General features: G+C 40.9%; 1 protein-coding gene across 1 annotated transcript; it reads left to right on the top strand.

Moving 5' to 3' along the window:
- Positions 1 to 443: 443 nt before the first annotated feature.
- pyroxd1 (pyridine nucleotide-disulphide oxidoreductase domain 1) lies at positions 444 to 21,661 on the top strand. Its single transcript, XM_052033885.1, has 12 exons — positions 444 to 578; positions 3,344 to 3,424; positions 4,366 to 4,485; positions 7,572 to 7,700; positions 12,364 to 12,437; positions 13,845 to 14,005; positions 14,519 to 14,619; positions 15,156 to 15,294; positions 16,332 to 16,444; positions 20,407 to 20,529; positions 20,631 to 20,768; positions 21,029 to 21,661. Exons 1-12 carry the CDS (start codon positions 498 to 500, stop codon positions 21,275 to 21,277), a joined length of 1,509 nt encoding a protein of 502 aa, XP_051889845.1. The 5' UTR covers positions 444 to 497; the 3' UTR covers positions 21,278 to 21,661.
- The last annotated feature ends 3,954 nt before the right edge of the window (positions 21,662 to 25,615 follow it).

Here is a 25,615-nt window from a genome sequence, read left to right on the forward strand (position 1 = left end):
CAACTTCATGCCTTTGCACCGTACTGCCGCCGCAAAACAACACATTTCACGGCGTACAAGTCAGTGATAATAAACCTGATTCTGATTATTTCCACACAACGTATAAGGCGGCCATTCACCCATCGAGTCTATGCTGGCTCATCCCACCCACCTTCCCGCCACATTCCCACCAGCTGGACCACCCAATGCACAGGAGCCAATCAAACTGCCAGCACGTCTTTGGGACGTGGGGAAGGGAACCCAAGCGTGTTCCACCCCCCCCCCCAACCCCACACCCAACCCAGGGTCCAGATGCCCTCCTCACACCCCAGGACGTCCCCAGGGCAACCTGACGCACCGGCCCCGCCCGCTCCCCCACTGCGGGAGGAGGTGGCGCATGCGCGCCCGTCCCAGCCGCCGACAGCGGCGGCGGCTTACGCGAGTCCTGACGTAACTTCCGGGCAGCTGGCCCCGGCGTTGGTGAGGGGAGCCGCCGGCGAGTGGGGGCCGCCGCTGCCATGGCGACGGCGCGGGACCCGGCGCGAGCCCGCTTCGTGGTGGTGGGGGGCGGGGTGGCGGGTGTCACGTGTGCCGAGCAGGTAGGTGGGAGGGGAAAGTGGTGGGGGTGGGGCAATGGGGGGTGGATGGGTGGGAGTAGGTGGGGGATTGGGGGGAGTAGGTGGGGGAGTGGGAGTGGGGGGTTGGGGGAAGTAGGTGGGGAAGCGGGAGTGGGGGCTGGGGGGAGTAGGTGGGGGATTGGGGGAAGTAGGTGGGGAAGGGGGAGTGGGGGGCTGGGGGGAGTAGGTGGGGGAGTGGGGGGTTGGGGGAAGTAGGTGGGGAAGGGGGAGTGGGGGGCTGGGGGGAGTAGGTGGGGGAGTGGGGGGCTGGGGGAAGTAGGTGGGGGAGTGGGGGGTTGGGGGAAGTAGGTGGGGAAGTGGGGGAAGGTTGGGGGAAGGAGGTGGGGAAGTGGGGGGTTGGGGGAAGTAGGTGGGGAAGGGGGAGTGGGGGGCTGGGGGGAGTAGGTGGGGATTGGGGGAAGTAGGTGGGGGAGTGGGGAAGTAGGTGGGGAAGTGGGGGGCTGGGGGAAGTAGGTGGGGGAGTGGGGGGTTGGGGGAAGTAGGTGGGGGAGTGGGGGGTTGGGGGAAGTAGGTGGGGAAGTGGGGGGTTGGGGGAAGGAGGTGGGGAAGTGGGGGAAGGAGGTTGGGGGAAGGAGGTGGGGAAGTGGGGGGTTGGGGGAAGTAGGTGGGGAAGGGGGAGTGGGGGGCTGGGGGAAGTAGGTGGGGAAGGGGGAGTGGGGGGCTGGGGGGAGTAGGTGGGGGTTGGGGGAAGTAGGTGGAGTGGGGAAGTAGGTGGGGGAGTGGGGGGCTGGGGGAAGTAGGTGGGGAAGTGGGGGGCTGGGGGAAGTAGGTGGGGAAGTGGGGGGCTGGGGGAAGTAGGTGGGGAAGTGGGAGAAGGAGGTTGGGGGAAGGAGGTGGGGAAGTGGGGGGTTGGGGGAAGGAGGTGGGGAAGTGGGGGGTTGGGGGAAGTAGGTGGGGAAGGGGGAGTGGGGGCTGGGGGGAGTAGGTGGGGGAGTGGGGGGTTGGGGGAAGTAGGTGGGAGAGTGGGGCTGGGGGGTTGAGGGAAGGGGGTTTGTGGGGCATGGGAAGGGGTAGGAAAATGGGGGGTAGTGTTGCTGGGGGTGTGGAGTTGGGGAAGTGGAGGTGTTTGGAGGACATTCAAGATGATGTGGGAGGTGGTGGGGATGGATTTGGGAGGTGAAGGGGTGGTAGAGATGCTTGGGGTGTGATGAGTGGGGGATAAGGGATAATTCGAGGCTGAAGGATGGGGAAGGGGATGGAGAAGAGGGGAGAGGTGTCAACATATTAATATAGGCAGAGTGGACTTGGATTTGTGTGAAGGGTAGTACTCTCAAGTGGATTGAGAATTGGTTAACGTAAAAGGGAGCTGGGATAAGCCAGTCAGCCCTGGAACCTGCTTTGCCATTCAGTTAGTTCATGGCTGGTCCAGCCTTCGTATCCATCGCTTTCTTGCTCTTTCCTCATAACCCTTAACTCCCTTGTGGTTTTAGTATCTGTCAATCTCTGCCTTGAATTACTCAACCCCTTTAGCCTAGAAATCAACCTAGTAAACCATCTCTGCACTGCCTCCAACCCAAGTCTATCATTACATATGGACACCAAAACTGTACACAGTATCCTAGGTGTAGTATCACCAGCACCTTGCAAAAATGCATCAAAACTTTTCCACTTTTATACTCCATTCCTTTTGCAAAAAAAAGGCCAGAATTCCAGTAACCTTCCTGGTTACTATCTCCAACTGAATGGTAACTTTTTATGTCTTATGAACTCAGACCCCTTGTTTGTACTGCAACATTTTGTAGTCTTGCTCTATTTAAATAATATTTCTTTTTTTCCTTCATTCTTCCTTTCAAAGTGGATCATGTCAGATTTTCCCACATTATGCTCCTTCTGCCACTATATTGCCTACTCACTATCAATATCCATTTGCAGGCTTTGTGTTCTCGTCTCAACGTGCTAACCTATTCTGTATCCTCAGAAAATGTGCCTACAGTACACTTGGTCCTTCATGCAAGTCATACATAAGGATCAATCTAGATTAACAGTCCTTCTCAGGTGATCAGTGGCAACCATAGTGCTTGGTCCGTAACTATATATTTCACAATACAAATCGATTATTTGGCTGAAAGGACCACACGTAACAGTTTTAAGTTTGCAAATGACAGCACAAAGAAGCTTTGAGAGGATATTGACAAGCTGATAGAGTAGGCAGCAGGATGGACGATGGAGTACAGTGTGGTTAGAATGTGAGGTTGTCTTCCAGTAGAAAAGCAAATGATATGTATTTTTATTAAATGATGAGAAATTGGGAAATGTTGCTGTTCAAAGGGACCTGAGTGTCTTTATACATAAGTCGCTGGAAGCTACCATGCTGGTGCAGTAGAAAGACAAATGCCGTTATCGCAAGAGGATTTGAGAAGAAGATTTCAGTACAATTATATAGAACCTTGGAGAGACCACCCTGGAGCCCACATTCCCATATCCTCTTCCACATGCATGCACTGTCAGTGTGAAGTAGGTGTCCTACGCCTCCGGTTGGCACTTGGTATATTCCCGGTGTCCCAAGTCAATGTAAGAACATTCTCTCAGGCCTCCTGTCAGTATGAAAATGCATTGTTGGGACCACATTCATGATTTTATTAAGCTATGTGAAATGAAATGAAGCCTTGTTGACGTATATTGTTAGGGTATGTTGTTGGCATTTATTAATTATGGTTTTGTAATTCACTTAACCTGCATTTCTCTGACCTGTTCTGAAATGGTGGAACTTTTTTTTGTTTTGGTAGCTTGCTGGACAGTTCCCAGAAGATGAGATCCTTCTAATTACAGCATCTCCACTTATTAAAGCAGTGATGAACTTCAAACAGGTGAGTATAATTTCAGTTCTGGAAAACATGTTTTTCATTATGCTTTCCCATGCAATCACTGGAGATGCAACACTTGCCTTTTTTGTATCTCTCCTGCCCCCCACTTACCTACCTTCCCCCCTCACCTTGATTCACCTATCACCCACCAGCTTGTGCTCCTCCTCCTCACCTCCCCCCCCCCCCCCCCCCCCCCCCCCCCCTTTTATTCTGGCTTCTGCACTCTTTCCTTCTAGTGCTGATGAAGGGTCTCGGCCCAAAATGTCAACTGTTCATTTCCCTCCATGGATATGCCTGACGTGCTGAGTTCCTCCAGCATTGTGTGTGTGTTGCTCCAGATTTTCAGCATCTGCAGTCTTTCTTGTGTCTTTTTCTTGTATAACATCTTCCTTTCTCGCTATCTAGAGACTCAAACACAGCTGCCAAGTGAAGCAGTAATTCACTTGTACTTTTTCCAAATTAGCATATTGCATTCAGTGTTCACAATGTGGTCTCCTCTAGACTGGAGAAAACACACAGATTGGGTGAGTGTTTTTGCAGAATATTACTCTTCAATCTGCAAGGTTGATTCTGAGCTTGTGGTCACCTGTCGTGTTAATTCTCCAGTCCACTCCCATTCTGACCTCTTGTTTTTGGGCACTGAAAACGATTATATTACCTGAACAACCTTGGTCTTCACCCAGTTACAGACATCCTCTCCACCCCTCCGGCTCTGCAAATTGAAACAATTTGTTTACTCATTTTGCTAGTTCTGATAAAAGACAATTAACATGAAACATTGATTCTGTTTCTCTCTGTAGATGCTGCCTGACCTCTTGAGCGTTTCCAGCATTTTCTGTTTTTGTTACTGGCTTAAGTGAAACATTTTTGCTTTATTTTTTACTTGAATTTATTATCAGTGCAGATTGAAAGTTTGTCCTTTCTCTATTTTCTCTGTTTTAAAGGTTTCTAAGACCTTGGAAGAGTTTGAGATTGAAGAAAGACCAACTCACATGCTGAAAGAACACTATCCCAACATTGATGTGATCCATTCTGCTGTTCAAGGACTGGATGCAGAACTACATGTAAAAAAAAATTATTTTGCAAATATTTCAGGCATATCAGTTACCACGTACAGTGGCATGCAAAAGTTTGGGCACCCCTGGTCAAAATTTCTGTTACTGTGAATAGCTAAGCGAGTACAAGATGACCTGATTTCCAAAAGGCATAAAGTTAAAGATGACACATTTCTTTAATATTTTAAGCAAGATTACTTTTTTATTTCCATCTTTTACAGTTTCAAAATAACAAAAAAAGGAAAAGGGCCCAAAGCAAAAGTTTGGGCACCCTGCATGGTCAGTACTTAGTAACACCCCCTTTGGCAAGTATCACAGCTTGTAAACACTTTCTGTAGCCAGCTAAGAGTCTTTCAATTCTTGTTTAGGGGATTTTCACCAGTTCTTTCTTGCAAAAGGCCTCTAGTTCTGTGAGATTCTTGGGTCGTCTTGCATGCACTGCTCTTTTGAGGTCTATCCACGGATTTTCGATGATGTTTAGGTCAGGAGACTGTGAGGGCTATGGCAAAACCTTCAGCTTGTGCTTCGTGAGGTAGTCCATTGTGGATTTTGAGGTGTGTTTAGGATTGTTATCCTGTTGTAGAAGCCATTCTTTTTTCATCTTCAGCTTTTTTTTTCACAGACGGTATGGTGTTTGCTTCCAGAATTTGCTGGTATTTAATTGAATTCATTCTTCCCTCTACCAGGGAAATGTTCCCCATGCCACTGGCTGCAACACAAGCCCAAAGCATGATCGATCCACCCCCGTGCTTAACAGTTGGAGAGGTGTTCTTTTCATGAAATTCTGCACCCTTTTTTCTCCAGACTTTCCTGCATCCTCACCACAAAACTCAGCGTCAGAAATTTGCAAAGGAACATCTAAACAAGCCTGATGCATTTTGGAAGCAAGTCCTGTGGACTGATGAAGTTAAAATAGAGGTTTTTGGCCGCAATGAGCAAAAGTATGTTTGGAGAAAAAAGCGTGCAGAATTTCATGAAAAGAACACCTCTCCAACTGTTAAGCATGGGGGTGGATCGATCATGCTTTGGGCTTGTGTTGCAGCCAGTGGCACAGGGAACATTTCACTGGTAGAGGGAAGAATGAATTCAATTAAATACCAGCAAATTCTGGAAGCAAACATCACACCGTCTATAAAAAAGCTGAAGATGAAAACAGGATAACGATCCTAAACACACCTCAAAATTCACAATGGACTACCTCAAGAGGCACAAGCTGAAGGTCTTGCCATGGCCCTCACAGTCCCCCGACCTAAACATCATCGAAAATCTGTGGATAGACCTCAAAACAGGAGTGCATACAAGACGGCCCAAGAATCTCACAGAACTAGAAGCCTTTTTGCAAGAAAGAATGGACAAGAATCCCCAAAACAAGAATTGAAAGACTCTTAGCTGGCTACAGAAAGTGTTTACAGGCTGTGAAACTTGCCAAAGGGGGTGTTACTAAGTACTGACCATGCAGGGTGCCCAAACTTTAGCTTCGGGCCCTTTTCCTTTTTTGTTATTTTGAAACTGTAAAAGATGGAAGTAAAAAAGTAATCTTGCTTAAAATATTAATGAAATGTGTTTTCTTTAACTTTATGCCTTTTGGAAATCAGGTCATCTTTTACTTGCTTAGCTATTCACAGTAACAGAAATTTTGACCAGGGGTGCCCAAACATTTGCATGCCACTGTATGGATTCTTGGTGATTGGATCTATAAAAGTTATTTTAAAAAAAAGTTACATTCTGCTTTGTTTTCTGTTTGTCCTGTGTCTATGAAAGATTTTGCATTTGTGAATATGCAGAGTAATTTTAGTGAGCATTTAAAACTAATGTCGGCACAATTTCGAGCACAAATCTGGTGAGTTCAGATAGTAGCATCCATTGGATAAACGGCCTCATCATGCTTAATTATAATTTATTGGATCTCTTTCAGCTTTATGGCTAAACTATTTATAAGGAAGTTTATTGACTGAATGTCATTTAGTGAAGCAAACCGTGTTAACATTTAAATTTATAATGCATTTAGTGCGACTTGCAAACGTGATCAGTCATGGTCTCTAAAAGGAGAGAGATGCAAGGATTCTCAGAATTCATTTTGCAGTTGAAAAATTAATTTTCTCATCAAAACCAAGTGCAATTATTTGTATAACAAAAATATCTCTTTGTTAATGATAAATTGCACAATATAGTATACTGATTGAATGTTTCTTTGTCATTTTTAGTCATCTTATCATTTGACTTCTATATTGAAATATTATTATGCCATGTACAGGCTCTCCCCACTACAGAAGACCTGACGTATGGAAATCGGACTTTACACACATTCTCCTGTAAATTTTTGAACAGCTTCTAAGAAAGAAAGTTAATTACGGAAATGCAAACAAGTACATCATGAGAAGATTGACAGCCTGCACCTTCCACATCTCCACAACCTTCCATCTCCTCAACTCCCTCTTTATTTCATGAGTTATCTACTATACCCCCTTTATCAGTTACAATTTGATTACTTACAATCTCAGCCAATATTTGGAAGTGATTGCTTTGTTAGCCTATCAATTAATATTAAAATGTTTTATGGTATTCATTAATAATTGGATACAGTGTATGCCAAATTATGTTAATTATGAGTAGTGTTCAGGTGAACATAGAAGGTATTTGAAATGAAAGAATTATAGGAAGTTTTTGCAGAGCAAAACAATAGAGGTAACTATAGAAAATAGACTACATTTCGATGCAATACTGGGAGAAAACAAAGTAGTACATCAGGAAGGGAGGCTCATCTATTTTAGCCAATGGGTTTTTATCTTCATTTTGGGGGAAATTGTTCATTTCTGAGTTATGGAAAAATCAGTTTACAGACAGTTCTCCAGAACGGAATCCTTGTGTAATCCAGGGACTGGCTGTACTTTTGTTCCTGACCTCATTCATTTCACTATTTGCAGCATGTTTAACTGTATTTGAACAAGATTAATTCACAATGCTATGGGTAAAACATTGTACACGAGTCCACATCGCACAAATAAGAGTACAGTAAGCCAATGGCCTCAATGTATAGGATTCACATTTTTTTTCATTTTACCATTTATGTAACAATTTTGTTCATGTTCTTCCAGAAAATTCGCACAGAAGACGGGAAAGAGTATATATACGAGAAGCTGTGCATATGCACTGGAGGGAGGCCAAAATTGATAGTCAAAGATAACCCATATGTCTTAGGAATTCGGGATACCGACAGTGCAAAGGTAATAGAAAACTTCTAACAAAACCATAGTTTTCATACTCTCCTGTATATAGCAAGAAACCGTTCTGTTCGGAGGGAAAAATATTCTGGATCTGAATAGTCCAACTACATAATATTGGGTGGTACTGCGGTACAGTTAGTAGAGCGACTGCCTCAGCTCAAGTGACCTGGGTTCAATCCTGACCTCCCGTGCTGTCTGTGTGGAGTTTGCATGTTCTCCCTGTGACTAGGTACTCCTGTTTTCTCCCACATCCCAAAAATGTATGGGTTGATAGGTTAATTGGCCCCCGTAAGTTGCCCCCAGTTCGTAGGTGAGTGGTAGAATCTGGAAAGAATTGATGGAAATTTGTGGAGAATAAAATGGGTTAGAGTAGGATTTGTGTAAATGGGTGCTTGGTGGTCTGTGCAGACTCAGTGGGCCTTGGGGTCTGTTCTCTGCTGTATCTGTCTATGACTGTGTGACTCTAAGGTTTAGAGGGATATGGGCCAAACACAGGCAATTGGGATGAACTTGGATAGACATCTTGGTTGGAGTGTGGGAGCCTATTGGATGGGTTGGAGGTGGAATCCGTTGAAGCAAATGAGATCAGAGGTGGGACTGAGGGAATGGTGCAAGGTCGGCAAGATAGAAGACACTTGCTTCAGGAGGGTTTTAGTCAAGCACTGTGCCTTTAAAAATGGTTGTCCTGCAAGTGATCAAAGAGTCAGTCCTCAAACAACCTGGACTAATTTCCCCAGCAAGACTCCAAAAGGAATATTGCATGTGGTTTGATGTGTGTCTTAAGCTGAAATCAAAGTGTGACTCACTCCAAAAAATGCCTGGTTAAATTTCTGGAGTCATGTGAAATGACTTGGAAACAATCATTATTGCATTTCACTCTGAAGAAAGTTTTTTATTACTTGTGTAACGCTGTTGCTTAATTTCAAGGCTTTGATTTTTAAGAGGTCTTTTCAAATATTTTTTTTATTACTGATAAATAACACAAAAACCAAACTTGGAGAAGATGTCCTGTGATAATTTTACTTGTCGTAATTAGTCAATATTACCTTCAAAATTAAACAGCTGTCAGTGCTAATGTCATGCTAATTTTAAGATTCCCAAAATTAAAAAGAGGGAACCAAGCTGTCATTCATGGAAGTATTTGAGGAAAATCCATCGATATATTTGGTGCTAAAAATAAGCCATTGCATTTGGAAAATGTCAGCTATCTCATTCTGGTGAGAGGGTCATCTGTAGAAAATATGAGGAATTGAATGAGGAAAGATATCATTAGGGACTCAAAAGGGTATTGAAGGATGTCTGAAGACCACTGAGCAGCCCAAGCTTGCCAAGTGCATCCCATTGCTGTTATATCCTATGTGCCCTAGGCCTGGTATTCCAAGGTAGTGGTGGGTGGGGGGCGGGATGCTGGGGTGGGGGTTGTGGGCAAGGGAAAGGGAAAGGGTGAGCAGTTGATATTCTGTGCACCACAGGAACTTCTCAATTCTGCTTTTGATAGCCAGCAAGGCCCCAGCCCCAGGCTTGCTGAGTGTCAAAGTCGTGTGTACCTATCGCCCAAAATATAGATTTTCTTCAAACTACTGCCAGCAGTCTGAGATTGACCCCTATAAACAATGAGATACCAGAGGAAAATTGGCAAAGAAATACATGCAATTGCTTTGTAATACAGTGATTTCAGGGAGAACTTGGAGCAGGCACATTCTTTAAAATTGTAATAATGAGGAAGTTCCTAATTTGATTTAATAATGATTTCAAATTGCATGCATTTATAAATTTAACAAAATGCCTTACGAAAGGGCTGCAGCTATCACAATCCAACTTCCATCTGATCCCTTGGCTAATTTCTACACAATGGTGTCAACGGAACCGTTTGACAATCTGAGGGATTTCCAAAAGATCTAACTGAGTTTGTTAGAAAAGCCCTGTAAATTAAAATACATTTTGACTGTTTGAGTGTAAATAAATATAATTTTAAGTAAAACTTTTCCAATAAATAACAGGAATAAAACCCTCTATTAGTCAGATTGGAAGTCATTGTTGCTTCAATTATTTTAACACAAAAGGGACCTATGGGACAGAGGATTGGGTTGGAGGGCTGGTTTGAAAAGTACCAGTCTAGACAGTCTGAAAGTCTATTTTTATTATCTCCATCTTATATGATAGAAGGGGACAAATGCAGTGAGTTCTTGGAGAATCTAAAATTGTTGTTCTATCTGGGTCACCAAGGTTTAATGCCAACTTGTTCATAACGTGTTAATTCGTACACTCATCTTCCCCTCCACTCCATTAAAGCACTTAGCTGTTTCTTAAATAATTTGAATTGGCATCTTCAAAACTACATCAGAAAGAAAACAACTCCTCCCAGCTGCAATTATCTTTCAACCACCAGTACCAGAAGCAGTTTCATAGTCACCCAGAGAATGAATAATTGCACCACGATTATGCAACGATATCAGCAACATTAATTTTCATGCAGTTTAATCATGAAAATGTTCCATTTATTTGCAATGAAATGTATGACATAGCACGCAGACTCCATATTATTTTTTTATTGATCTGATGATGATTCAAGTAGGGGTCCCACACTGTTCCTGGCATTTTACTTGTATGGACCCTTAACCCTTGCTGTTCTCAGAATCTCACTGGGACAGACCCACTCGGTTCCTCAGGTCAAATTGAGCCAAACCCCTTCTCAGCCCTCTGTTGCCTTGATCTTGTTGAGCCAGACCATCCCTTTCTGCACCTGTTCCACCCCCAACTCCATCCCTCCATCTCCCCAAGGCGGTGGCCTTCCACCCTTCCAGATTAAGGTACTCCAACTCAATTTGGTGCTGCCGAGCTCTCAATTACATGGCAGCATGGCAGTGCCCTCTGCTGGATCAAAGGGAAACTGATGAGATCGGCAAAGGACTTTGCACATCTCCCACTAAGAAAAGCCTGAAAGCTGGCAGACCTTTAGATAATGTACCCATTAGATTTCAGAGGATAGAGGCAGCACAGCAATGGTCATTGAGCATAAATGCGATGTGCTTGTGCGATTGGGCATTTGGAAACTGTTATACATAAGGGAGCAACGTGTAATCTTTGTGTAAAAGTTAAGATCAATTTTTTTCTAAATCATTTTAGTAAAAAATACATTTAATTTGGGTAACCTAAAAGATGACGCAGAAGTGTTGGAGAACGTTGCAAAATGAACTTAATAGAATTGGAAGGTTATAACTGGGAAACATTGAACAGGCTGTTAGTTTTCCCATTATTTAAAAATAAATCTAAGGATTTAATAGAGATGTTTAAAATTATGAGAGAGCTTGATGGGATAGATTTGTGAAGGAATCTGAAGCAAGGGCCAAAAATATATATCTAATTACTAATAAATTCAGTAAACTTAGTCGAAACATTAGTGGATAAAATGCAAAAAATCGCTTGGGGTAGTTTAAGCTAATAGCTGCCTTTAAGAAGCTAGATAAATATAGCACGGTGAAAAATTATATAGATATTATTTAAGAGTGGAAAAGGAGATGTGGGGGAACAAATGCAGCATAAACCAGAGAGGCAGAAAGACCTGTTTCTGTGGAGTAAATTCTTTCTAAGAATTTTTAATCATTTTGCTCTGCAAAAATGTTAAGCAATAATGGGTCCTCGAGATTGACTTCCAAGCTTTTGTACTATTTCATTAAAAGGAATTAAGAATCGGAAGACCTGGCATGCAAAGAGAGCAACTTGCCCTTTATGCCAATACCGGTATAATTAGTCTATGTCTACTTTCAAGGCAGCTTAATCTTGTCAGAACAAAATCATACTTGTTCAGCTCTTGTTATAAACAGTTCCTTTTACACCACTCTCCAACCACCACACTGTCTTGATGAATTTTAATGTTGCAGCAGGATCTTGCTTTGTATCATAACTTATAGGAAAGCATTCCAAAGTATTTCATTGGTGGAGTTAGGTTTAATTTATTGCTGAGCCTGAGGAGGAGGTATTGGGAGGGATAACCAAGATGTTAACCATAGAAGTATGTTGCAGTTTTTATGTTGCAGTGGAATTCCAGAAAGTGGAACATTAGGATCCTTGTAGATAGTGGGCAAAGAGCTTATTATTACTGGATATTCACTGTGCTTCACTCTAAACTATACAATTGAAGCCAATGAGGACAATCTCTGAGGATGAGGGAGAGAAGGAGGCATTTAAAGTGTTCTCTCTGGCTAACCAAAGAGAGGTTGAGGAGAAAGATTGGACAGCTGTCATCACTCAGGAATGTCATTAGTGATTTGGATAAGAGCTCTTTCACTAGCATGGCAAGAATTGGAATCTAATTGGAGAGATTCAAACATGGGAAGGATGGGCTCTGATTTGGGAAATTACAGTAAATCTAAGAACTTTAAAAATAAGGCAATAGCATACAAGAGTGAAGTTGTAGATTTTGAAGTGGCTTTGATTTTTAAAGGGTAGATGACAACACCTAACTGAGGCAACGATGCAAAGTCTGCGCATGGTGCAAGAGTGAATGGTTCCAATGCCTGAAAACTACTACTACCTTGTCAAATAATGAAGTGCTGTAGTCTAGAAAACCTAAAATATTTGCTTGAACAATGTTGCAGAAGATGACAAAGAGAAGACCTGCTGAAATTTGATTATACATACTGAATTCCCTTTTTCTTTGCAGAAATTTCAAGGTCGTTTAGCTAGAGCCAAAAGGGTCATCATTGTAGGGAATGGAGGTATAGCACTGGAACTAGTGTAAGTATATTTTATTACTTTAAAGTCTAAGTGGTGAACAAAGATACTCCAATTTTATTTGTCAATTTTATATAATTGAGCTTTTGGGAGATGGGAACTTAAGTTCAGAGTGGTTTGACACAAGTCACTTTCATTCCTGGGTCTCACTGTAAACAGGGAAATAATGCGGGCAGTTTTGAGTGGGTTTCGGGTCACACTACCATAATTATCAATCTCATTTAGGTTGGATTTGTGGTTTAGGAAATGGAGATACATCACATTAAGTAGGGATACGTTTGTGAGGCTCAGTTTGAGGCTCATTGTTGGAATAGATTGTGGGGATCCATGTTGCATCTGATCAGGGAGTCTTTGATGTTGAACTTAAGGAGCCTGACTAGAAAGACTTGCATTTCTCTGCATTGGCATCTATTGCCAGAATTCACTAATTCTTTTGATATTCTTGTTTCCCATGCCGCATACAGTATTGATGTATTTCTGTGTATCTTTTCTGATCAGCTTTCATTGGAATTACAATATAAGAAAGTGGATAAGCTTCCAGTGGCATCAGTGACGGCATTGCTAATGGAGAGTGAACCTCATTTAATAACTATTTTTAAAATTATCAGTAGCCAAAATTGTCCCAATGGATATATTTGGGCTTTATTTTTAAACCTGACTGAAGAATGGAATCCAGCAGAAGTACTGACTCTTTGATCAATCAGCATGCAGTATCCCCTTTAAGCTGTCAGCAAAGGACATCATCCCAAGGCCATCTGAGTCTGTCTTCAAGAAGCTAGCTGTGCATTGTTGCTCGTTTTATTTTAAAATTAGGCTCTAGGTAGGAAGCAGCAGATATTGGACAGTGCTATTGAAGCAGGGGGAAGAAAGTGCTCTGTGATGTTCCACAGGACTATAACAAGTTTCTGTTTCTAATTTGCAAGTTATATTGTAGAATAAGAAGTTCATTGCCAGCTGGTCAAATTCACAGGATTCCCCACTTTTTCGGAAGTGGTCCAGGGGATGTGGGATCTGGAGAGGCCTTCAAGAGTCCAGAAATTGCATTGGATTCATTAAAAGGACAGGTTGATCTCAAAGGCATTCTTACACAGGCATATGTGGTCAGTGCAGGGGGGAAGACAGTTGAAGTCAAGGCCCTAAAATTACTGACAAAATTATTTATGGGAAGGGATCTAAATTAGTAGATGAACACACTGCAAATCACTTGTCTTATGGCCATACTTAGTTGAGAGACCAGTGAAGGAAGAACTTAAATATCCTTTGCAGTGTATTGAAAGGTCTATTGTGCTTTGTGCCAGCCCTGGTACAGGCGAGGCTTATGATATCACTCATTCCCCAAAGAGAGATTTTTATTCTGAGTGCCTAATGACTATCCCATGTTCTAAAATTGTTATTCATTTATATTTGTAGCTATGAAATTGAAGGATGTGAAGTCATCTGGGCAATAAAAGATAAAGCAATTGGAAATACTTTCTTTGATGCTGGAGCATCTGAGTTTTTGATTCCTCAACTCCAAGCTGATAAGCCTGAGGCTACTCTCCCTTGTAAAAGGACGAAGTACACAACGGAAGGTAATTGCAACGATGCAGCTTTTATGATCCACTTTAAAGTGAATGATGTGTCGATAACGTGAGCAAATAAGCCATTGTTAAAGCTGCATTATCTCATATTTTATTTCTAATTTTAGAATATTTGCTTCCAACTCCAAATGGAATAAAGTTGACCTGAACTAGACGTAAATCCCTTTCATACTTGCAGTCACCTTTCATCTTACAAGGATTGCTTTCAAAGATTAGTGCTTTTTAATTAATTCCAGCACTTCTTTGCATTGGGGAATAAGCAAAATGTCAAGTTAAAGTGTTTCATTCCTCCTCCTTGCTTTATTTCTTTACATCACTTTAGAAATAATTTTAAAAGTACAGATTTTAAAAATAAAAAAAGATCTGTGGCAACTGTATAAACTCAATTAAACACCGATTGACAAGCTGCATAAAACTCAGAATATCAAAAGGATAGGTTTTGAATCAAAATGAGATCTGTTGCTTATGTGACAAGTGCTTAGCTGTTCATTGTCTCAAATGCAGGTTTTGAACGGGAAAAGGAAAATGTCGCTGAAAGTGAAGCACATGGTAGTGCATTGGGACCAGACTGGCATGAGGGCATGAAGCTGAAAGGGGCAAAACAAGTAAAGTTGCTTCAGTGCTAATTCTAGTGCGTTTTACTTTTTTTTCCCCAAAACTATGCACTATCTACTCTACTGTACTCAGACAGCAATATCTGAGCAGACAAAACATCCTTTAGATGATAAATCAAGACCCTGTCTACCACTGAGTGGATGTAAAAGATCCCATGCTGTTACTGTGAAGAACAACGATGGATTATTTTTCTCATTATCCGGGCCAATATTTATCTCTCAACAGGCAACACAGAATTAGATTATTCAACTGTTACGACATTGCAGTTTGTGAAGCTTTTGCTGTGTGCAAATTCATTATAGTAGTGACTGCACTTGAAAGAAAAAGTACTTACTTGTCTGCAAAACACTTTGAAATCTACTAAATTAGTAATTGGTAATAAAATATGTTTATTATTGTCACATGTTCTGAGATACAGTGAAAAGTTTTTGTGTGCATCCCACCAGATGGATGATTCCATACATAAGTACATTGAGATAGTACAAAAGGTGAAAGGCATCATATAAATGCAAGTCCTTTCTTTTAGATTTCCCACAGAGTTCACGTTGAATATGAGTGTGAGATTGATAATATTTTCCTACTGGAAGAGTTTGGGTCATTGCAGGAAACAGCATTGGCATTCCCTGAAAATGTATCAGTAGAAAGAAAAGCTCAAAAAGATGAAGGTATGTAGTGAAGTGGCTCTTAGTGATTTTTGACCTTGTACGAGTTTTCTGAAAACATCTATCCTTGAAGCAATATAGTTAGGAATTAGAAAACTACCCAATTATAAAGACCATTGTCTAGTAGATACTATACAGAAATTAATGTTCTAATTTTTCAGAAAATAAAAAGACGAAACTATAATAGGTTTCTGGTACATATAACTATTTTGTAGCTGTCATTGTTTCCCATCATAACAGTAATACTGATATCCTTGTGTTAGACAGCAGCTATAATTTATAGAAATACTTCACTTCTGACTGTCGTTTGGATTGTTAATGATACTGTCTTGTAGATGGCACCACTGTTTAAAATGCTGATGATCTTCCAATTCATAATCTCAGACACAAATGCTAATGCATCCCCAGCTGATTGGATGGTGGTACAGGCAGGGTTGTGGATATAGTATTTTGTCAAGCTGGTTTATCCACTTAACCATGCTTAAAATCCAGCTAATTTTTAAAAATATAGTAATTGAAGAGGGTAAAGATAGAAAACCCATCTGTAACTAAGTCTTAGTTGAACCTTCTGCCTGAAGGTCATCCTATACTATTCAAAGTATATGAAACACTTTTAACTGGATGTAAGTAGATTCACTTTTTACTGACCTGCAAAGCAATGGCACAAAATGAATGTAATATAGCAATAGATACTGGAAGTTTGAAGTATTTTGTTTATGGATAATATAGGTGGATGTAGTAAAACATTATGCTTTCCCTGGTGGAACTTGCATTCAAGTTCAGGACAGAGTTATCAGAGTTAATTCCCTTTGCCAACTATAAGAGCATGGTACTAAATATAATCAATCCAACGTATACCATGAATAGGACAATAGGAGAAAACACTCCAAAAATGTTGCTTAGTTGCAAACAACGTTTGTTCTTTGTATAGGAACAGTAGATGTATCTATGATCTTGTGTAAAACTGTGTGCAGAAGGTTTCACAATATGTCTAAGTGTGTAAACAATAAGAGTTGATTTTACTTTTCCATTCCTTTTAGAATCTTGGCCTGTGTATGTACAACTGACAAATGGGAAAATCTATGGCTCTGATTTTATAGTGAGTGCAACTGGAGTAATACCAAACATTGAACCATTTGTCACAGATAATCCTGTAAGTACTGTACAGAAGTTCATGCATGCCCTTGAGAACTATAACCCAGAAACACACCTAGGCTCAGTTTTGAAGATTCATTTCAAAAGAAGTGAGTCAGAATCTTGCTGTATAAATGAGGAATAAGAGAAAGTGGGGGAATACTCAACAGGTCAGGCAACTTCTGTGGAGAGAGAAATCATTAATGTTTCAGATCAAAGACCTTTCATGAGAGCTGCGAAAAGCTGGAGATGCAGATTTTTAGATCTGCGAAAAGGAAGGAGAGGGTGATTAGTACAATAGGGAAGGACTGTGATAAGGTGAAGGGCCGAGGCAATAAGATGACTAAAAGTGATGCAAGGTGAAAGAGTGGTAGAGGGCAAGTTAGAAAAGCAACAGGTCAGTTTGGAGGAAGCATGAATGGGAGAAACAGAATCATCATCTGAAATTACTGAGGGAAAATTACAGAATTTGGCTAAATGGATGTGCTTGTAAATTTGTTGTGTGTACTCTTGCACAGAATCAGGTGGAGTACTTTTTAGTCGAGAAAGAGAATTCAGTTCTGCTTGGATTTCCACAGGCTTCTTTAAAATACTACTAACTAAATTACAACGTTATTGTAAATAATATAAGTAAGACAATTAGTGTCTTGTAATATTCGTAGTTTGTTGAAAGAATTGTGCCAGGGAAAAAATGTACAATAAAACACTGAATCAAAATAGAATTTCCAGGCAAAATGATCCATGCAGTACATTAATTTACTAGAGCTGTGTGTAGAAATTCAGTGGTTTGTGGCAACAGTTTTGCCATTCAGGCAACTGCAGAAGAGGAGAAAATGACAGCACACACCACCTCGTGGCTATTTGGAGCAGAACAGCCAAACCCTGTACATTTCCAAAATTATGAATGGTTCTTATAAGAAAAGACTGTCTCTTCTAATTGAATACTCAATGGCCAAGAATCATCAGTTTAAAATGATCACTGAATAAAGAGAGATGTTAGAAGAAATTTCTTTTGTATTGAAGCATGGTCTGTTTCTGATTATTTGAAAATTATTTTTTGAGTTATTAAATTGTTATTCTAAATTAAACTATTTGATAATTCACAGTTGTGAATTACTTAATAAGTATTTGCTAATATTTACTTTTCAATCAACATCATTAAAACACAGCATTCATAATTGCATCTAAACACAAAATGTTGGAAATACTCAGTGGGTCAGGCAGCATCTCTGGAAAGAGAAACAGACTTAATGAATTTGGGTTGTTGACCTTTCAATAAAAGGAGAAGAATTTAGAATACGGGCATCTTTTGTAAATTGCAGGGAAGGCGATGGGAGCAAGGGGAGAACAAAGGCAGTGGCTATTTTCGGGGTGGAGACAAAGAAAGAATGGGTGGCAGAGATTAATGATGGATTGTGAGGGCTTGTTAACTGACGCTAATCTGTCTGGAGCAAGTATGAACAGAGGAAAGAGAAACAGAAGCTAATACTGGAACTGTGAAATACAGAACACAGCAGTCATTGGAAATATGGAGTGGAGGAGAATGGTGGAAAGGACCAGTAGATCGGGCATTATCTGTGCTGAGAGGAAAACTCATTTATGTCAGAATTATCTGGAGATGGGGGGGAGGGGTGTGGGGGGGAGTCGATATGCTGGAAATCTGAAACCAAAACTGAAAATGTTAGATACACTCAGCAGGTGTTAGACACCTGGGGTATTGATTCTACAGAGGCAGCATCTGTAGGACCAATGCCCCAGGTCGACAACTCCCTGCCTTGAAAAGTTAGCGATCCGAAACACCAACCATGCTCGCCATGGACGTCACCTAAATCGCCACGCGTCTGCAGTATTCCTTGCTCTTTCACCAAACCTGGCCAGTTCTGACACAGACAGGAAAGGCTAGTTATCTGAAGATGTTGAATTCACTGTTGAGCCCCAAAGATTGCAGCGTGTCTATGTGAAAGGTTGTTCCTTGAGCTTCCTTGGAACAGTGTAAGAGGCAAAATACAGTTCCCACTACCCTCTGTTTTAGTTTCAGCTTTAGAGATATAACACTGTTTCTCTTACTGCACAGATGCTGCCTGGTTCTCTTGACTTTCCTAGTGTTTTCCTTGATTTAAGTCTTTCAGCAACTGCTGCATTTTGTATCTCATACATTCAACTTTTTTTTTGCTTCACTCTCCTTTTATTCTCTGTGTACACCTCCTCCAGATTACCTCCCATTATCAAAACTTCACCACCCAGTGTTAGACTGATCTGTCTGATCCATTTTCCTTTGGTCTCCACCCCATCACGGAGATTCCTTCTCCCTACCCTTCCTCCTCCTCTGCAACATAAAACACACCTGTTTTCTAGTTCAGTAAAAAGATCAAAAACCTGAAACTGTAATGCTTGATAAATTGGCAGTAATATTTACCTCCATTATAATGCTGGTTTATTGGCTTTAGAATACTTTGTAATAGCATGAGCTTTTGAATGGTGCTATATATATGCAGTTCTTTACGTAGGTTTACCTGGGAAAAATGACAAGACCACAAAAGTTTGAAGAAAAATGAGCCATTCAGCCCAACCTGTTCATGCTTTATGCTCAACTCAAGGCTTCTTCTGTCTTTTATCTATTTCTAGCAATGTACCCGTCTATCCCTTCATGTGCTTGTCAAAATTCCACTTGTCTGTTTTGTTCAATTGCTTCCCTGTTGTCGCAAGTTCCACATAATCACTATTCTCATAGTCGAGTTTATTGTTTTATGCACAAGTACATGTATGCACGGGTGCAATGAAAAACTTACTTGCAGCAGCATCACAGGATAAAAGTTTTTTTTTTCTGAATTCCTTTTTGGATTTCTTGGTAACTGTTTTATAGTAATGGCCTCCAGCTTTCCTCATCGCTACATTGGAAACATTTTCTCTGCATCCATGCTACCGAAACACTTCATAATTTTAAAGATTTTGGTCACTCCATGGGCTTTTCTGATGAGGAAAGAGATCCAGTCTATCCATCCTTTTCTGATGTGCATGCCCTCATATCATTCTTGTAAATTTTCTCTTCACCCTCTCCATAGCCTTCATCTTTTTAATAATATGGAACTGTGCCGTCCCCTAAGTGTGGTCTAACCAAGATTCGACACACATTCACCACGGCATTCCTCCATTTCAATTCTGTCTATCTAGAAATAAATCCTAGTGCTTAAGTTTTATAGTTTTTCTAGCCTTTGGCACAGCCTTTTTAGTGATTGGTACTTCTCACTACTTTATTAGTCCTGCAGGAGCCATTTGTTGCTCTGCCCCCTCCAAGTACTGTGATCCTCTTCTTTCAATCAAAATATTTTACATCACATTATCTGTGACACAATTTATTTTACCATTCTACAAGTTTATCAGTGCTGTCCAGTAATTTATTGTGTATCTTGGTATTGTAGATGAATCCAAATTGGAGTGGATCATCAAAGTTAGAAATTGTGTTTTTGATTCCAGAATCTAAATCATGAATATAAATTGTGAACAGCAGTAGTTCCAGCTCTGATCCTTGTGAAGTACCATTGTCCACTTCCATCCACTGTGAATGGGTACCCTTTACTCCCACTCGATGCTTCCTGAAGCCAGTCAGCCATCCATCCTGCTCCTTGTCGTCTGAATGCTCATTCCCTGGATTATTCTTTTATGAGATACTCTATTGAAGGTGTTTTAAAAATCTGGATCAATTATATCCACTTCTTTCAGGCTGCAGAGAAGGTACAGATCTTACGAGGGAAAAGTGATAAATATTAGATCCTTGTAGACTACAACATAGGAACAGGGATGTGGAATAAGTGAGGAGCCAACAAATGTTCTTCTTCTGGTCCATAAACATCTATGGTTCTAAAGAAATAACAAATTCGAAATGAAGGAAAAAGGCAAGATTGAACTATTCAGATGGAAGCATTTTTACATTGCAGTGCTATTTTAATTGATATAACATTTATCTTTTTTATATATATATAGTTTGATGTGGCAGAAGATGGAGGCCTTAAAGTGGATGAGCAGATGCATACCTCAGTCCCGGATGTTTTTGCTGCTGGTGACGTCTGCACTGTATCTTGGGAGCCTCGAGCTCTTTGGCATCAGGTACTGGGGGTGCCATCTGTCACAATGTGTTTTCCATTAACTTTAGAAAATGCAATTTGTCCAGTGATTGCATCTTGCTTTTCATTTGCACAACCTAACAGATGCGACTGTGGACCCAAGCTAGACAGATGGGATATTATGCAGCAAAGTGTATAGCAGCAGAAGTATTAGGGGAATCAATTGAATTGGACTTCTGCTTTGAATCATTTGCTCACGTCACCAAATTCTTCAATTATAAGGTAAGTTTGCAAGGAGTTATTACAAAATGGATAGAATTTCAAAGCAATTTGAACCCAGTGTTTTTTTGTTACCCAAACTCTGAGCTGCTGTACAAACTATGGTAGAAAATTCCCCAGGTGCTACTTCCAAAGTTACTGCTGCTTATGCAGCATGTAATGTAAGCATGAAATGGCCTGCTGGCGTTTGAAATTAAATGACTCACCATGCTGTAATAACTCCGCTCAACTGACTTTGCATGAATCCTTTACTTACCTTGCAGGTGGTGTTGCTAGGAAAGTACAATGCCCAGGGTCTGGGGACAAATCATGAGCTGCTACTGCGATGTACCAGAGGCCAGGAATATGTCAAGGTTGTGATGCAGAATGGAAGGATGAAGGGAGCTGTACTCATCGGCGAAACTGACCTGGAAGAGACCTTTGAAAACCTCATTTTAAATCAAATGGATCTTTCTGCATATGGAGAGGACTTACTCGACCCACACATTGACATTGAGGATTATTTTGACTAAGATGTGTCGGATAATTTGTCTTTTATTAGGCAGGCCCTGGAATTTGGCCCAACGGACTTTGGTGACATTGTACCTGCCTTCTCAGGTAGCATGAAGATATTCAAGGTCATGTCCTGATCCCTCGACTGATACTGCTGCAATTATTTTGTTGTGTGCAAATTGGCTTCTATTAGTTTATATCACAAACTGACTGCAACAAAAAAGAATTTAGTTTACTCTGAGGCACTCAGGGACATCTCTGGGCATGTGGAATGTGCAGGGTATTTTTGAATGGTAATCAGTACATTATGTTGCATTTTCTAACATTCAACAAATTAATGACTTTTTCCTCTCCCTTGCCTTTTCAAATAAATCATGTTTTCTAGAAGTAAATGTTGGGAATTATGTTTGGTGCTTTATTAGTATTAACTCATCCTGAGAGCTGTTCTTTCAGTGAGATAACATTTTGCTGGACTTATAGCCTTTTGTTTGGAACAACATCACACCAGCTTCAGAGGGGGATTATCAAAATCTAGTGATATCTAGACATAACAGAGTATAACCAAAGTTTATTCTGTTCTTCCTGCAGATCTATGGAGTTAATTTTTCTAACCTGGCATTTATCTCGTGACCATGAGATTCAATGAAAGGAAACTTTCCACCAACTTTTAGAAGCATTCTTTATATAGCATTCTTTATATATGCTTCTCTTAGAAGCATTCTTTATAGGGAACAGACTTAAAATTTCGAATACAAGCTATGAAGCAGATGAGAATGAAAAGTTTTTATGCAGTAGGTAAATGATCTGGTACTCTGCCTGTAAGGATAGTAGAAACTCAGTGAGGGAATTGGATGGCGCTTGAGGGAAAATAATTTGCCAGGCCGTGAGAAATGGGATTGATCAGTTGCACCAGCAGATTTCAATGTCCTGTGCCATGACAATTCTATAAATCTACACTTAAATCTGTTCTAAAGCACCACACAGCGCTGGAGGAACTCAGTGACTCAGGCAGCATCTATGGAGGGAAATGAACAGTCGATGTTTCAGGTCGAGACCCCTTCATCTAAACCAGAAAGAAAGAGGGGAGATAGCTGTCCTGAAACATTGACTGTCCGTTTCCCTCAATAGATGCTGGCTGACCTGCTAAGTTCCTACAGTGCTTTGTGTGTTGTTCCAGATTCCACCATCTACTGTCTGGCTCTCTGCCTTATATCTGTTCTGCCATTTTAATATAATTAAGGAGAGTTTAAACCCATCATGTTATCATTTTTATAAATCACAGCCACTGAGTATGCTGTGATTTTTAGTATGTATATCGAAGGAATCCATATGAAAAACAATGTGTTGGTCACTGTAGCCATTTGCCTGCTGAACTGGGAAACAGTGTGAGCATAAGGCACATCCCAAGCTCCCTCTCAACAAACTAGCAGAGTTCAGACTAAAACTCTGTCATTACTGCATCCCAGTCACGTACAGTTGCTCATCATCAATGTAAGAACTTTCCCTCGTCAGCTAAAGCCTGCAACCCTAGTATCCCATGTCAGAGGATCTTGTCTATTTTTAGCAATGTGACCTTAAGATAGGAGGCGATTTGAATTCTGGAAGTGAGTGAACCACGAGGATTACTGACCAGGAATTATCTTTTTTATTGTCTTTTTCTGAATTTGATGGGGTTTTTTTTGCACAGAAGGAAGCCGTACAATGGTCATGTTGGCCAAGGTGGAACCATTCAGTCTAATCCCCCTTCCCATCACTTAGCCTGCAGCCTTGTAAATTACAGCACATTATGTTTTAAATGCACTGAGACTTTTTGTCTCTACCATCATTCAACACACTGATACCAGTATCTTAAATCCATGTTCCTGGGTTAATGAACTGCTAAGGAAAAAGAATCTTTCCTATCCATAGGTAGGAGGGCTCTCAGTTACACCATTGGTTAATCTCTCCTTAATCTCTTCTGCTCCAAAGAAAACATCTCCAGCCCGGCCAGTTTTTCCTCATAACTAAAATTCTCTAACTTCCTCCTAAATCTGCTTTGTACCCTCTCGAGTGCCATAGGATTCATCCTGTGATGTGGCAACCAGAACTGTGAGTAGCTATGCATTCACTAATACTCTATACAGTTTTAACACAACCTCCTTCTTTCTTTATCTTGGATAATATAGGAAAAAATCCTGTTGTCCTCCATTAAAACCTTAGCTACCTGTCCTGCTACTTTTGGGCAGGTATAGATACGCACTGCATTCCGGGGTCCCCATTCCTCGATGCCTTACAATATCCTATCCTTGCTTTGTTTCCCCTTCCCAAATACCTCACATTTCTTCCAAATTTATTCTGTTTTCAACTTTTCCCCCACTCGACATCATCTGCTGTCTACAGTTTTCTCCCTCACTAACCCAAAATTGTTCATGGATATGATGATCTATGAACTTTTTAATGTTGGCTGTTACATTTAAGTTTTGGTGACATGTTATGAAACATAAGTGATCTGGCATTAGGCCCTGTGGAACCCCACTGAAAATAGCTTCCAGCCAACAAAACACCCTATTACCCAGTGTTTCCTGCCACTGATCTACTTTTGGATCCAACTTGCCACTTGCCCTCAAGTCCTATTTGTTTTTACTTTTTTGATTGGTCTGCATAGGGATCATGTCAAAAGCCTTGCTTATCATCCATGTGGAGCACATCAAACATGTTGCCCTCATCGACCCTCATTGTTAGCTTCCCAAAATTCAGTCAAGTTAGTTGGACATGATCTACCTTTAAGTCTTTAATATTCCTGATTAATCTGTGCCTAGCTAAATGCTTATTAATATAGTCCCTCAGAATTTTTCCAATAAATCTCCCATCAGTTTAGACTGCCTAGCCAGCAATTAGTCTGTCCTGATGGTGTCTGTGTGGAATTTGCACTTTCTCTGTGACTGGGTTTCCTCCAGGTGCTCTGGTTTCCTCCCATATCCCGAGATGTGTGGGTTGTTAGGCATATAGGAGGTATGTATAATATATGTATAATTATATGTATAATAGCCACAGTGTATTGCCCCTGGTGTGTGGGTGAGTGGTAGAATCTGGGGGTAGTTGATGGAACTGTATTGAAAATAAAGTAGGATTAGTGTAAGTGGGTGTTTGATAGTAAGCAGACTATCCCAGTGGACTGAAGGGACTGTATGATTCTATGACTGTGACTCAAAATTGAAACCTAATATTATGATTGTATTACTTTTGCACCTCAGTAATTAACCTACAGACTTGCTTTTATGTTTTCTTGATTTACAGCAAATGCCTGTAGTGCAAATCTGGAGTTTTATTCCACTCCTCAACCCATTTCTTCCTTTTTAAACCTTTCAATCACTAGTGTAATTGTTTCTTTAACCAAAATTATGCCAACTCCATCCAAAAGAATTTTTTTTCTAAATTGACAAAGGAATGTTAATCCCATTGAATCATGTTTCAGCAATAGCTATCTTACTGTGAGTGTATCAGTTTTCCTCAGCTCCTCTGCCATATATACATTAACATATATGATTCTGTCAGCCAGGGTGGAGGGGGAATGTTGATGCGGGCGGTGCCATTGTTGTGACGGAGGCTGTGAGGCTAGGAGAATGGAAGGACATCCTTAAGGGAAGTAGGGTGTAATCAAGCTGTCTGTGGGTTTATCATGGATATTGATTGATGGTCTTATCTCCAAAATTGGAGACAAATCAAGGAAGGGAACATTTAGGCCTGGAGTTAATGGAGGGATGGAAATCTCAAGCAAGGTTGATGACATTTTCTAGTTTAGAGTGAGGCAGGAAATGTGATAATACTGCCATCGTGTACTGGAGAGAGGGCGTGAATGGGACTGGAACAAAACGCTGTACATATTCCACCAGAAGCCAGGCATCACGAGGGTCACAGACTGACACTTTTAATTTTGAGGAAGTGAGAGGAGTCGAAGGAGAAATTCAGGATGTTACTTAAATCATTCATGTAAGATGCCAATTTGCTACAGTGTTGCAGGTTAATTCAGATATTCTGAAAATTTAGAATAAAATATCTAATTAATGGCATTTCAGGTGTTTATCCACAAGCTAGCAATAGATGGCAGCAGTGAACGCAGCATCAGCTGTCACTGGATACAAGTCTGATGCACACTTGTCATACATCTAGCACGGGAGGAAACCACCGCGGTGCCTGTGGCTTTAAAGTAGCTATCCACTTACTCTTTAACCACGGAGTTTTTTTTTAAATTTCTATCCAATTGCATTTTAAGTTCTGGCGAAGGGTATCGGACCTGAAACATTCTCAATTTCTCTTTCCACAGCCGCTGTCTGACCTGCTGAGTGTTTCCAGCGTTTTCTGATTTTATTTTCAGATCT

The sequence above is a fragment of the Pristis pectinata genome, chromosome 19 (assembly GCF_009764475.1).
Source record: "Pristis pectinata isolate sPriPec2 chromosome 19, sPriPec2.1.pri, whole genome shotgun sequence".
In the NCBI taxonomy this organism is placed as follows: domain Eukaryota; kingdom Metazoa; phylum Chordata; class Chondrichthyes; order Rhinopristiformes; family Pristidae; genus Pristis; species Pristis pectinata.